The 13,242-nt window shown below is 21.4% G+C and overlaps 4 protein-coding genes across 4 annotated transcripts; 2 read left to right on the top strand and 2 right to left on the bottom strand.

Annotated features, from left to right (window-relative positions):
- Positions 1-508: 508 nt before the first annotated feature.
- Positions 509-2,685, top strand: SRAE_1000338300 (Potassium channel subfamily K member 18; the record flags this gene model as incomplete). The annotated part of the gene is made up of 4 exons (XM_024650566.1): positions 509-562; positions 639-1,841; positions 1,891-2,263; positions 2,324-2,685. The coding sequence occupies 4 exons, from the start codon at positions 509-511 to the stop codon at positions 2,683-2,685; spliced, it is 1,992 nt and encodes a 663-aa protein (XP_024504331.1).
- Positions 2,686-3,081: 396 nt separating this feature from the next.
- Positions 3,082-4,361, bottom strand: SRAE_1000338200 (Globin-like domain and Globin, structural domain-containing protein; the record flags this gene model as incomplete). The annotated part of the gene is made up of 2 exons (XM_024650565.1): positions 3,082-3,520; positions 3,688-4,361. 2 exons carry the CDS (start codon positions 4,359-4,361, stop codon positions 3,082-3,084), a joined length of 1,113 nt encoding a protein of 370 aa, XP_024504330.1.
- A 2,234-nt stretch (positions 4,362-6,595) lies between these two features.
- On the bottom strand, positions 6,596-8,914 carry SRAE_1000338100 (Gamma-aminobutyric acid A receptor/Glycine receptor alpha family and Neurotransmitter-gated ion-channel transmembrane domain and Neurotransmitter-gated ion-channel family and Neurotransmitter-gated ion-channel ligand-binding domain-containing protein; the record flags this gene model as incomplete). The annotated part of the gene is made up of 8 exons (XM_024650564.1): positions 6,596-6,789; positions 7,219-7,369; positions 7,446-7,563; positions 7,636-8,069; positions 8,125-8,164; positions 8,262-8,389; positions 8,454-8,626; positions 8,686-8,914. 8 exons carry the CDS (start codon positions 8,912-8,914, stop codon positions 6,596-6,598), a joined length of 1,467 nt encoding a protein of 488 aa, XP_024504329.1.
- A 577-nt stretch (positions 8,915-9,491) lies between these two features.
- SRAE_1000338000 (Gamma-aminobutyric acid receptor subunit beta-like) lies at positions 9,492-13,184 on the top strand (the record flags this gene model as incomplete). Its single annotated transcript, XM_024650563.1, has 8 exons — positions 9,492-9,506; positions 11,235-11,504; positions 11,564-11,580; positions 11,645-12,237; positions 12,308-12,334; positions 12,394-12,847; positions 12,897-13,097; positions 13,148-13,184. 8 exons carry the CDS (start codon positions 9,492-9,494, stop codon positions 13,182-13,184), a joined length of 1,614 nt encoding a protein of 537 aa, XP_024504328.1.
- Between the last annotated feature and the right edge of the window lie 58 nt (positions 13,185-13,242).

Here is a 13,242-nt window from a genome sequence, read left to right as displayed (position 1 = left end):
AGCTGATATTGATATAAGTATTCATTGTAATGTTTTATTTTCTAATTATTTTAATACTTTTAATTTAATCTTTACATAATTTTCTTTTGGTCAATTACTTTTTCATTAATTAATTAATTTTATTCTTAAATATATATATATTTTTTTTTAAAAAAAAAATTATAAAAATCAAAAAATAAAAAAAAAAGATTAAATTTTTATACTTTTTGATAATATGTACATTATCCCATAGGACATGGCATATGTAAAAAGAATATATATACTGAAGGGGAATATTTGTGGATGATAAGAAAAGGACAATATATGTAGGATGGTGTATATTCTATTTAAAGAGAGATATGGGTATTAATGTGATTCTTTTTAAATTGCCTTTTGTCATAAAGATTGTTGATAGATGAAGAGAAAGTTATTCTTTTTTGAGGAAAGTTGTATATTTTTATATAGATGGTAGAAATTGTGTTATAACTTTATTTGTATTTACCCTTTTTTACATATTTTTATACCAAATATGAGAGATGAGTTTAGGAGTTTTTGTCTAAATGCTACTATTATTTTAAAAAAGGTATTTTAAATTTTATTTTTTTAAGTTATTTATGTTTTCTTTTTTTTTAAATATAATAAAAACTATTTTTTTTTAGGCTTCAATATTTTTTATTTCTCATGTTGGATTATGTATTCTTGTTGCTTCATATGCAGTTATGGGAGCTTTCATGTTCCGATCAATAGAATATCCAGAAGAGTTAAAATTTCAAGGACATATCCGTAATGATACTTGGACTGTTGTAACAGAATTATATGATTTTATTCAAAATTCAGATGTTATAGAAGAAAGAGAAGTTAAAAAAAAGGCACATGAATTATTAAAAAAATTTGAAATTCAATTGGTAAATGCTGTTAATTTTGAGGGATATGATGAGAAGGATGATGATATAACACCAACATATCAATGGACATTTTCTGGAGCATTACTTTTTTCAATAACAGTTTTTACAACAATTGGTTATGGACATATATGTCCTAAGACACCACTTGGTCGGGGAATGACAATAATTTATGCTATGATTGGTATTCCATTAATGTTATTATGTTTAGCAAATATTGCTGAAAGTTTAGCACAAATATTTACATTTATTTATTTTAAAGTTTGTTGTGCATATTGTAGATGGCAACAACGTCGTAGGAGAATTAAAAGATCAGCTTTATCTCTTAGATATCATCCAAATGCTCCAATAAATTTGAAACGTGCACATTCAGGAGGAAGAAGTGGAAGTTCTGGTAGATATAATAATTTAAAAAGAAATGCAAGTTTAAAAAGAAAAGGTACAAATCAATTTAGTATGTATTCTGATACCAAATCAATTAGATCAATTAGAAGTCTTTCAAAATATGATAGAGATCATTTTGACTCAAAATCATTAACATATAAAAGAACAATATCTCGTTCACCAAATCCTATTATATCACGTTCCACAATTAATCATAAAAGGCATCATCGTGGACATGGATTAATACATATGGATTCAATAAATAGTCCTCCAATAGATTATGTTGAACATGGTGGTATCAGAGTTAGTAATGTTAATATTTATGAAAAAAAAAAGAGAAGAGATATACCAACAAGTAGAAGTAATACATTTAAAGGTCATCCATTAAAAGGTGGTCTTCCGGTAAGATATCTTAACCATTCAGAGGATGACAAAGCTACGATAATTGAAATGAAAAGTGGTTATGATAAACAAAAATTTATTAAAAGAAAACATGATAACAGTGATGTAGAAAAAGGTGGAAAATTACCACAAATAACTGTTAGTGATAATGAAAAAGAAGAAACAAGTTGTCAGGTATATTTATTTTTATTTAAAAATATTTTTATATATAAATATTTTTTAGTTAACATATTCAGATGATGATGAGTATGGTGATCAGGAACATCGTTATTTACAATCTGGAACAGATATGACACATGAAGAAGAAAGATATAGTCTTGGAATTGGTAGTGGTAGTCATATACCTCTTCGTCAAAGTGATTCTATTCATAGTAGAAGACGTGATAATGATTCAAGAAGTTATAAATCAGAAAGAAGTGATGATTTAAGTATACGAAGTTTTAGAAGAAATGGAAGAAAAGAAAAAATGCCTGTTTCTGTTGGTATAGTAACAGTTATTGTATTTATAGCTGGTGGAGCTATACTTTTTGCTGTTTGGGAAGATTGGAATTTATTTGATGGTGCATATTATTCTTTTATTACTTTATCAACAATTGGTTAGTTAAAAAAAAATATTATAAAATAATATATATATTTTTTTTTAAATTTATTTTTAGGTTTTGGTGATATAGTTCCAGGACAATCATTAGATGAGGGAAGTCAAGAAAAATTAATTGTTTGTGCTTTCTACTTATTATTTGGTATGGCATTAATTGCTATGTGTTTTAAACTAATGCAACAAGATATTCTTGATAAAGCACGTTGGATTGGTAAAAGAATTGGTATTATTGTTAAAGAAGATAGTTTTGAATCAGAAAGTGAATTTGGTGATTCAATGATATTAGAGGAAGATGATGATGAATTAAGTGAAAAAATTGAACTTGATAAAAGAACAGTATCAAGTGAAAGTAGTAAAAGAGATGATGAAGAATTACATATAAAAGAATATTCAAAAATACATCGTCAAATGTATAGATGATAAATAATTTCATTAAATAATATTTGTATAATACAAAATATGTTACATTTTCTTATATACAAATATAATTTAAATAATATAAAAACTCTTCCTTTTCTAATTATGTACACATTATTTTCATTTACAAAGTCAATTACATTTTTATTTTTACAAATATATATAAGCACTATAATTTATAATGATAAAAGAAAAAAGATGTATTTTAATTTTATAATATTTAATAAACAGTTTGTAACAAAATTTTAATCATTAATATAGTATACTATATATACAAACAAAAAAGATAATATGTATATATATATATATATTATTTCATATTCTCATTTTAAGATATTAAAAATAAAAATTTCAATATAAAGATAAAATTTTATAAAAAAAAAAAGTTTTTTTTTTTTTTCAACCAACTTTAGTTGTGTATAATTTATTAGCTGGTAGAGAAGATCTTCTTTGAGCTCTTAATTTTCCATAATAACCATCACGAACATTAGTAAAAATTAATTGCATAAATTGACTCCATGCAAGTAATGCTTCACATCTTTTATGCATACCACCACCATCTAATTTTAATGATTCAGCTATATATGTATCAGCAATTTGTGAAAAAAATTCAGGCCTAAAACCTGAATAAACATATTGTACATATGATTCACCAAATTCTGTTGATAATTTTTGTATTTTTGGTAAATCATCAATATTTTCAACTGTTGAAAATAAAAATTCAGCTACTGAATTAGACAATTCATTAACACGGTCTTCACTTAAATTTTGTATAAAATTTCTAATTTCTGGTCTTTGTTGACACATTCTTCTCATTATTAAATGTCCAAATTTGGGACTAAAAGTTAAAGAAAAAAGATAAGTGCTTTATTATTAATAACATAAATTATTTATAATTTTTTAAGTTTAAGTAGTGATAACTTTTATAAAAATTAAAAGTTAAAATATTTAATATAAAACGAAAGATGAAATGTTATTGGTTTGGACAAGTTTTTATAAACTTACGGAGCATTCCTGAGGCAATGTTTTATTCTACTCCTAGCTAATGGATTAAGAATTTGTCCTTGTGTAGAATTTCTTCTACCACCATTTGTTGTCGTTGATATTGTTGTTGGTGTTGGAGTTGTTGGTGTTGTAGTTGAAGAACCTTCTTTTGAGGATGCTTTTAAGTGCCCTGCCGTTTGTTGCATTACTGTTCCACAATTATTACATGATGAATCTTTTCTTTCATTTGTTGATGATTCTTTTATTGATGTTGGTATTTCAAGTTTAGGTTTATTTACACCATTATTTGTTAATGATTGTGAACGTTTTCTAGAATCAGAAGTAATTTTTTTTAATATATTGTTATCATTTGTTGATGAAGGATATCTTAAAGGGTTAGCAGATTTTATTTTTAAAATATTAGATTTTTTAAATCTTGAGCCTTTAGATGTTTGTACATTGTTATTATTATTAGTTGATAATAAATTGTTTTGTATTGAGGAAGATGATGAAGATGCTGAGGATGTTGAAGATGAGATAACAGTCCTTTTTAATGCTGCTGCTAAATTAACAATATTAGATGGAAACTGAATCCATGGTGAATGAGAATTGCTTTTAGGCAAATTAGAATTTTCATAAATATCTGAAGTTCCTTTAGGTTGTCTTGTCGTTCTACAAACAGTTGAACTACTCATATTTCAATAAATTTTTTTTTTCTTTCCAATTAAAATTTATCTATCTATAAATTAAATAATTTTAAAAATGAGATGTTATTATATAATATGTGCATATATTTTTAATATCATTTCAATATTACGAATATAATTTTCTTCAATTAGTTTTTAAAATACATAAAATTAGAATTGATAAAAATCTAAATAGATATTATAAAAAAAAAAATAATTAAAAGATTTTCAATGAATTAAACTAAATCTTAACTAAAATAAATCAAAATTTAGTAAAAAAACATTTAATTATAAATTAAAAAAATGTTGATAAATATATAAATAAATGTATAGAAATTTTTTTTTTTGTATAATAAAAAAAAATACATACATATGTATGATAACTAAACGTGTAGTTTAAAAAATTGTTAATTTCATCAATTTTAAGTAGCAATGTATTTTAGAATCTTTATAATCCCCTATAAAGAAAACATCCCTTTTGTGAATATAACTAATCAAATTGTCACTGGAGAAAAAATTTTTTTGTTCTTTAAAATGATTCAATGAAGGTCTCCCTATTTTCTAAATAATTAGATAAAACTATGTGAATAGCTGAAATTTATTGCTCGCTTTAAATCATTTTTCTTTATTATCATTAAAGAACATTTTAAAACCCTTTCTATAAAGAGACATTTCCATGTTCTTAAAGCTTATTTTTCAGTATATAATATATTAAAAAATAATTTGAAGACAAATATAGTAAGAATAAGAAGATGATAAATAAGTCAAAATTCTTTTTATATAATGAAGTAACATACAAAAACTTTAAATTAGGTATGGAGAAAGATAATTTTTTTTTTCTTTTAAAACCAACTAAATAAACATTTTAAATCTTGACAAAAATACAGTTTTATCATTTTTATAAAAAAAAAAACACAGCCTAAAAAAAATAATTTTTTTATTTATCTCCTTTTTCCACATTATTATTTTAAATGATTGAAGTATGGAAATGACTTTCATATTAAAAAAAAAATAGGTAACATATTAATAATGATAAAAATATGAAAAATGGTTATAATTAAAAAAAATTGTTAAAAGAAAATTTCATTTTGAAATAATGCTATTAAAAAAAAAGAAGGGAAAAGAAGTAAATAATAAATTAATTGCATAAATTTTTATTTTTTGTTATAAAAAATATGATAATACTGAGAAAAGTTTTCTTATACATAATTAATGAAAATTAATACTATTTTAAACAATTTTACGTTAAAACGAATTAAAAATAACATAATTATTTTTAACATAACTAAAAAGATATATTACAAAAATAAAATAAAATAAATTTAATAATTTAGAAATAAATTTATATTAAAGTATTAAATAATTGATAAATGTCATATATTTTAATATACTTTTTAAGAGAAAAAGAAAATTTTAGTTATAGTAGAGAGGATAAAGATAAAAATAGAAACAAGTAATCAGTGATAAAATAAACAATTAGGTTATAAAGAATAAGATTGAATTTTTTTACTCATGTCTTGTTCTTCCCAAATTTGACACATGGTACAACTTGTTTATATGGGATATTTAAGATTAGTTGAATTAATATAATAAAAGTATTATTCTATATTTACTCTCTTATAAATAATATTTATGTTTATGGCTCTTTTTTTTTAAAATGAGTAAAAATGGATATAATATATAGAAACTACTTATATATTATATCTACAACCATAAATAACATTGTATAATAATTTTATATGAAGGAGATTTGTATTATACATATATTAGCACCCCTTTAACTAATAATATATTTTCAAGTGAAAAATATAATAAAAATTTATTTTTTTTTTTTCATTATAATAAGTATTCAAAAGATTATTCTTCTTAATAAAAGCAATTACAACATTCATTTATATATTATTAAATAAAGTCGAGAATATTAAATGAAAAATATACTTAACAATTATTTTTAATATTAAAATAACTATTCTTGATTTTATTAATAAAATAATATTTTATTTTAATATGACTTTATATTAACATAATAGTAAATTAATTTCATTTTATTCTCAAAACAATTCGACCTTTTAAAAATATATAATGTGGGGAAATTAAAATAGGAAATTTGATAATATATATTATTTATGAATAAATCCATAATTTTTATAATAAAAGTTATTTATAATATTTATTTTTTTTTTAACATAATCCTTATTATTTTCATAAGAGATAATCCTTTTTTGTTTAGATATTTTTCAATATTAATTTACAATTAATTCAACTTCATCTTTTATCCAAAAAAGAAATGAACACCAATATAAAATATTAAATGCTACATAAGCAAGAGGGAATATAATTTTTGAGATATAATCAATTTTGTTTACAACTTCTGCTGGATCATGATTTTTTAATTTTTCTTTAGCCTTCGTTGCTTTAACTGCCATTCTATAAAAAACTAAAAAAAAAAAAAAGTTGATAAGAAAAACTTAATAGAAAAAAATCAAATACTAAAAAAATAAAAATAAAAACTTAAATTTAATAACAAAATAAATAATAAAAAAAAAAAATTCCTCAAACAATTTATGTTTTTATCAAGTAGAAAGTAGAAAACGATTTATTATTAAATTTTCCATAATTTTTTTCTTCATCTCTACTTCTCCTTAGGAAATAAATTTTAAGTATATTCAAAAATATATTATTTTTATTTAAAAAATTTAAAACTTATATTAAGATTACTTCTAACCATTTTTTTTTTATCACAATATATATGTATATATATATTTTTATATTATTTTCAAATGACTTAAGTTAAAAAAAAGAATAGTAAAAGTTATTGTTTTTAAAAGGGAAATAAAAAAATTGTTATTTATTATTCAATACTTACCAGAAGTTTTCTGTTCCTCTTTTCCTCGACAAAAAAGTTTCTTCCACCATGATATTTGTCTATCTTCTGCATTTATAGGTATTTCATCCTGTATAATATCAAATGAAGCACGTTCAGCTGTCATGATACTTGATGCAAACATTTGTCGTATCTGAAAAAAAAAAAAATAAATAAAATTTAATTAGATTTCGAGTGTATATAATTATTTTATATATTAAAATATATACCATTTTTTGATTCTCTAATCCTTTTAATTCTTCTAATTTTTTTTTAATATATGCTATTTGCGCATAATTAATAACGGCATATTCAACTAAAGCTGCAAAAACAAACCCAAAACATGTTCTAAAAAAAAATATAATAATTATAAAGAAAAGAGGTAAATAATAGATAAAAAAAAATATAATATAAACTTACATCATGTAAATATCTAATGCTGTTGGATAAGACACTTTAGGTAAATCATTTCTACTTGTAAAACCAATAGTTGAAATAGAAAGAACTGCCATCACACCAAGAGCCACTCTTGCTGGTGAAGCTTCCTTATTAATCCAAAAACTAACCCATGACATAATAACAATCAAAGATGATGGAGTATATATTTGAAGTATATAAAAACCTTGTTGTCTTTTAAAACCAAAATATACTTTTAAAACTGTATATGCTTTATTTTCAAATCTTGGATCGGTAAGATTTGTTGTTTCAATATAATGTCCTGTTAATTTATATTGTGATAACATATTACTCATTGATTTATCAAGTTCAACTTTTTTCCATTTATATGTTACTTCATTATCAAAATATCCTAATGAACCTATCTCAATATGACATAACTGTGAATCGTGAGGAAACTATAAATTAAATATTAAAAGTATATTATTTATGATAATAAAAATTTTTAATTACCTTTGAGAAAAACATCCTACATTTACTTCTTATTGTTAATCTAAAATGCAGTAAAAACTTTTGTTTATTACTTTTTCATGTATAATATTACAGTATCAATCACATAAAATTAATAAAAATTTTAATAAAATACTTGCCTTTGTGATACTGTTACTTGTCCATCTGATCTTACTCTTAATAATACATTAGGTACTGTTAATGTATGAAGGTAACTTTTTTGACCATTTTTTATATATGTATCAGGTTGCCATATTTCTTCAAGAAACTAAAAAATATATATTTAATATTATTTTTTTTTTAATAGAAAAAAAAAATGAAGAATTTTTTACCTTTGAGGCTAAAGACATTTCATTTTGACCTGTTATTGGGGTAAATGCTAAACGATCATCTAACCAACGTTGGCGAAAATAACAATCACAAGAAAATAATAAATCATGTTCTGAAATTGGTCCAATACCAATAACAAGAACATCAACCTCAACAGTTAATGGTTTATTTTTTTCTAAAAAAAAGTAATTATTAATTTTTTTAATATAAATATTTATTATTATAAAAAATCACCTCCATTTGTTGGTCTAAAATTTTTATCTTGTTTCAAAAGAATTGTATTAAGAATTCTAGTAACATTTCTAATTAAATAAACATTTGAAACATTAACATTTTGATTATGAAGACCAGGATTATCAATACTTTTCCATAAACCAAGTACATTTTTATTTTTATTTTTTCTAATAGATTTTGTTAAATTAAAAAAATATATAATAATTATAATTGATTGAATAATCTTCATAATTTTATTGATAAGAAAAAAAAAATTTAAAGATTAGATGTTGAATAAAAATTAATATTAAAGTATCTTTTAAAAATTTTTAAATATTATTGAGTATCATATTTTATGTATTTCATACTACATTTAACTATTACAAACATTTTTCCGGTGTTGTACCTCCTTCTTCTTTTTTCTTCTTCTTCTTCTTCTTCTTCTTCTTCTACTTCTCCTCCTTTTTTTTAAGGGTTAAGAAAATAAGGGTAAAGTCTGAATTAATATGTATATATTTTAAGGATACTATGAAGATAAGATGAAAAACAAAAGACTTGACAAAATAAATTGAAATGTCCAATTCTTTTATAAAAGTCCAAGATCCACCATATCATTAAAAACTAACCTCTATTAAAATCTTTTCTCTTTAAACCTAATTTCCATTTCCTCTACAAAATACACAACCCTTATCTTTTTCTCCTTTCAATTTACTTAAACCTAATTTATATAAATTTTAGATGATTAATATAAATATTTATTTATTCTTTTTATAAAATATTGAGGCAATTTTTATTGTAAAAATACTTTTTACAGTTAAAATATTTTTATGAAACATTTTAAGGTATATTTTATATATAAATATTTTTTTTTTAAAATATTTTATTTGTAACAAATAGATTTATAAATATATATATTTTTTCAAAAATCTAAATATGTAATTTAAAAAAATATTATTATTATTATGTCTTTTTTTAAAAATACCTTAGAATTAAATGAAAAATTTTTTTTTTTAATATCTAATTATTTTACTTTAAAATATACTCTAATTATTTACATTATAATTTTATTTTATATTTTAAAAAATGATCATGATAAATAAATATTTTATAAAACTTTTAAAAATTTATAAATATATTTAAATATATATATATATTTATATTTTTAATTTTATATTTATTAAGTTCTCATCTCATTCATAATTTGGTTTGATTAAGTAATTGTACTATAAGTATACATGATTACTTATATACGTTAGATAACTAAATTATTTTTTGTACAATAAAAATGTAATTAAAATAAATGTTATCAACAAATATAGATACTTTAAGATTAGTATATATCTTCAAATTAATCAACATTCTTAAAGTACTCAATTTGATTAAATAAAAAGGCAAATTTCTTCTGGCATATCAATATATTTTCTTAAATAAATACTAATTTTATATTTATTAGTTATTTTATAAAATTAACTAAAACATTTTCTTTTTTTTTTTTACTTCTTATATATTGATAATTATTAAAAAAAATTTTATTTTAAGATATTGTTAATTTTTAAAAAAAAAAAAAAAAGTTATCAAAAACTATTTTTTTTTTGTTAAATTTACTGTAAGATAACAATTTAAAGGAGATAAGAAAAAAAAAGAATAAATTTAAAAGTAAATCATTTTTATTAAAGTACACTATTTTAAAAAATTAAAGAAAAAAAAACAAAAAATATTAAAGTACAGGAAATTTAAATGTATCATTATCTATTGATATAAATATACATTTTTTTTTCTTATTACCCATCTAAGTGATAAAATATATATCACTTCACAGATATATCATGAAAAAGTCTTGAAAAAATCATCACTTTTTCCCTGTCTCTAGAGTGCCTATGTGAAACAACAAAAAGTTTTTCTCTTTTCTAACTTCTAAAATTTTTCTTTAAAAGATTTGTTAATTTATTCTCCTATATGTTATCTTATCAACACCAAATATTTTTTTTGCTCTTAAACTATACTACATATTTATTATTTTATCTTTCTTTATAAACATATATCTATATATATTTCTTTTTAACTCATTGAATATAAGAGATTTTACATATAAAAATAAGTCTTTATCAGAATATGATAAAACAATAAAATATTTAACATTATTTTTTTTATATTATATTTAAAAATAAAATTTAATTTTTATATTTTATTATAATACTTTTTTTTATCAATTAATTGACTATCTCTTTTATTTATTTATTTTTTTTTTACAAATGAATTCATAATTAAATATACCTTTAAGAGAGAGATATTTTTTTTATAGTTTAAAAAAAAATTCTTATATAAAATTTAATTTTTTATTTATTTATATTTTTATTTACAGACAAAAAAAAAAGTAAAGATAAATCTAATAAGATATTAAGACGAAAAAAAAAATAAAACAATGTTTAATATTTTTATAAATCTCAAACTTACAGAAGATGCTTGATATAATAAAATATTTATATAAAAAAAATAGAAAATATCTATTTTTAATTGAAACCAAATTGATTAATTTTATTTTTATATTTTTTCTTTTATCTTATGTAAAGGGTGGTGGAGGAGAAAATGAGTATTTGGAAAGTTCTAATGGAGGTGATTTATATTCAGAGGGTTTTGAGGAGACTCAAATTGATGGGTCATCATTAAAATCTGGTATTGTTAAAACAACCAAGCAACGATATGATAATGCATCTTTGTTGTTGGAGGATTTATTGTCTGATTATGATATTAGATTAAGACCTAATTTTGGTGGTCCAGCTATTGAGTTACATCTTGATATTATGTTAGCATCTTTTGATAGTATTAGTGAAGTTAATATGGTATGTTATTATCTATATATTTTTTTTTATCTATTTATTATAAAAATTTTTTTTTTTAGGATTATACAATAACTATGTAGGAAATTATAATTAAAATTGTTTAATTAATAACTTTTATATTTTTTTAATATTATTTATAGAGATCTTCATCAATATTGGCAAGATGATCGTCTTTCCTGGTCTGAAGAATTAAATATTGAGGAGATTAGTTTATCAGGAGAATTTTCAAGTCGTATCTGGTGTCCAGATTTATTTTTAGCAAATGATAAACATAGTTTTCTTCATACAGTAACAGAAAATAATAAAATGTTAAGAGTATCTAGATTTGGTAATGTTACATATGGAATGAGATTTACAAGTACATTATCTTGTAATATGGATCTTAAAAGATATCCATTAGATTATCAATATTGTAGTGTTGAAATAGAAAGTTATGGTTATACTACCTCAGAAGTTGTTATGAAATGGAGAGATAAAAATCCTGTTTATAGTGTATCAGATGTAGAGGTACCCCAATTTGTTATTTTAAATATAACAACTAAAAATAGACAGGTGACAACTGCAACAGGATCTTATCAAAGATTATCACTTGTTTTCTTTCTCAAAAGATCAATAGGCTACTTTATCTTTCAAACTTATCTTCCATGTATTCTTATTGTTATGTTATCATGGGTTAGTTTTTGGATTAATCATGAAGCTACCTCAGCAAGAGTTGCTTTGGGTATCACTACAGGTACATTAAAAATATATATTTTTTTTTTTTCATTTTTAATTAACTAATTTTTTTATTAATTTTTTTTTAGTTTTAAATATGACAACAATAAGTACAGGTAAATAAAAAAAATTGATATTTTTTTTAAAATTAAATTGTTGTATTTTTTTTTTTTAGGTGTTAGGCAAAGTTTACCTAGAATAAGTTATATAAAATCAATTGATGTATATTTAGTTACATGTTTTGTTTTTGTATTTGCAGCTCTTCTCGAGTATGCTATGGTAAATTATAGTTATTGGGGAAGAAAAGTAAAAGAAGGTTGTGATATGACAACAAATAGTGAATGGCCAACATTATTTCCACAAAATAATGATGATAAAGAAGGTCGCGTAAATATTAATAATTTAGGTATATCAAAAGAGATGTCAGAAGAAATTCAATTACAAGATAGAAGATCATCAACCATAGATAAAAAAAGGCCTTCTATACCAAAATCTATTAGCCAAACAGGAAGTGATAAAAAAGATAGTAGACCAATGTCACCAATACCACCATTGATGGGAGATAACTCACCTATTCGAGATATTGATGATAGTCCAAATTACCCCAGATATATGACACAAATTACAGGGTAATAATTATTTAATATTTTTAATAAATATATTATCTTATTTTTATAGAAATCAAAAGCAACGAGCGCGTTCCATAAATCTTAGACGAAGGTTAATAAATGTTAAAAATAAAAGTGAAAACATAAAAAATGGTTTTAGTCGTATGGGTGCAAGAGCGGCTTCTGTTATTCCTAAAATACGTGTCAAAGATGTCAATGTTATTGATAAACATTCCAGAGTTATATTTCCTATGACTTTTATTATTTTCAAGTAAGTTATTTTTTAACTTTATTTCAAAAAAAAATTTCTTTTTTTTTTAGTATTTTCTATTGGGGATACTATTCAGTAGTAATATAATATTATCATTTTAAAGATTAAATATTAATTATTAATCAAAATTTTGTTAAATAATTAA

Source organism: Strongyloides ratti, assembly GCF_001040885.1.
Source record: "Strongyloides ratti genome assembly S_ratti_ED321, chromosome : 1".
Lineage (NCBI taxonomy): Eukaryota > Metazoa > Nematoda > Chromadorea > Rhabditida > Strongyloididae > Strongyloides > Strongyloides ratti.
This window is presented reverse-complemented; position numbering and strand designations above follow the sequence as displayed.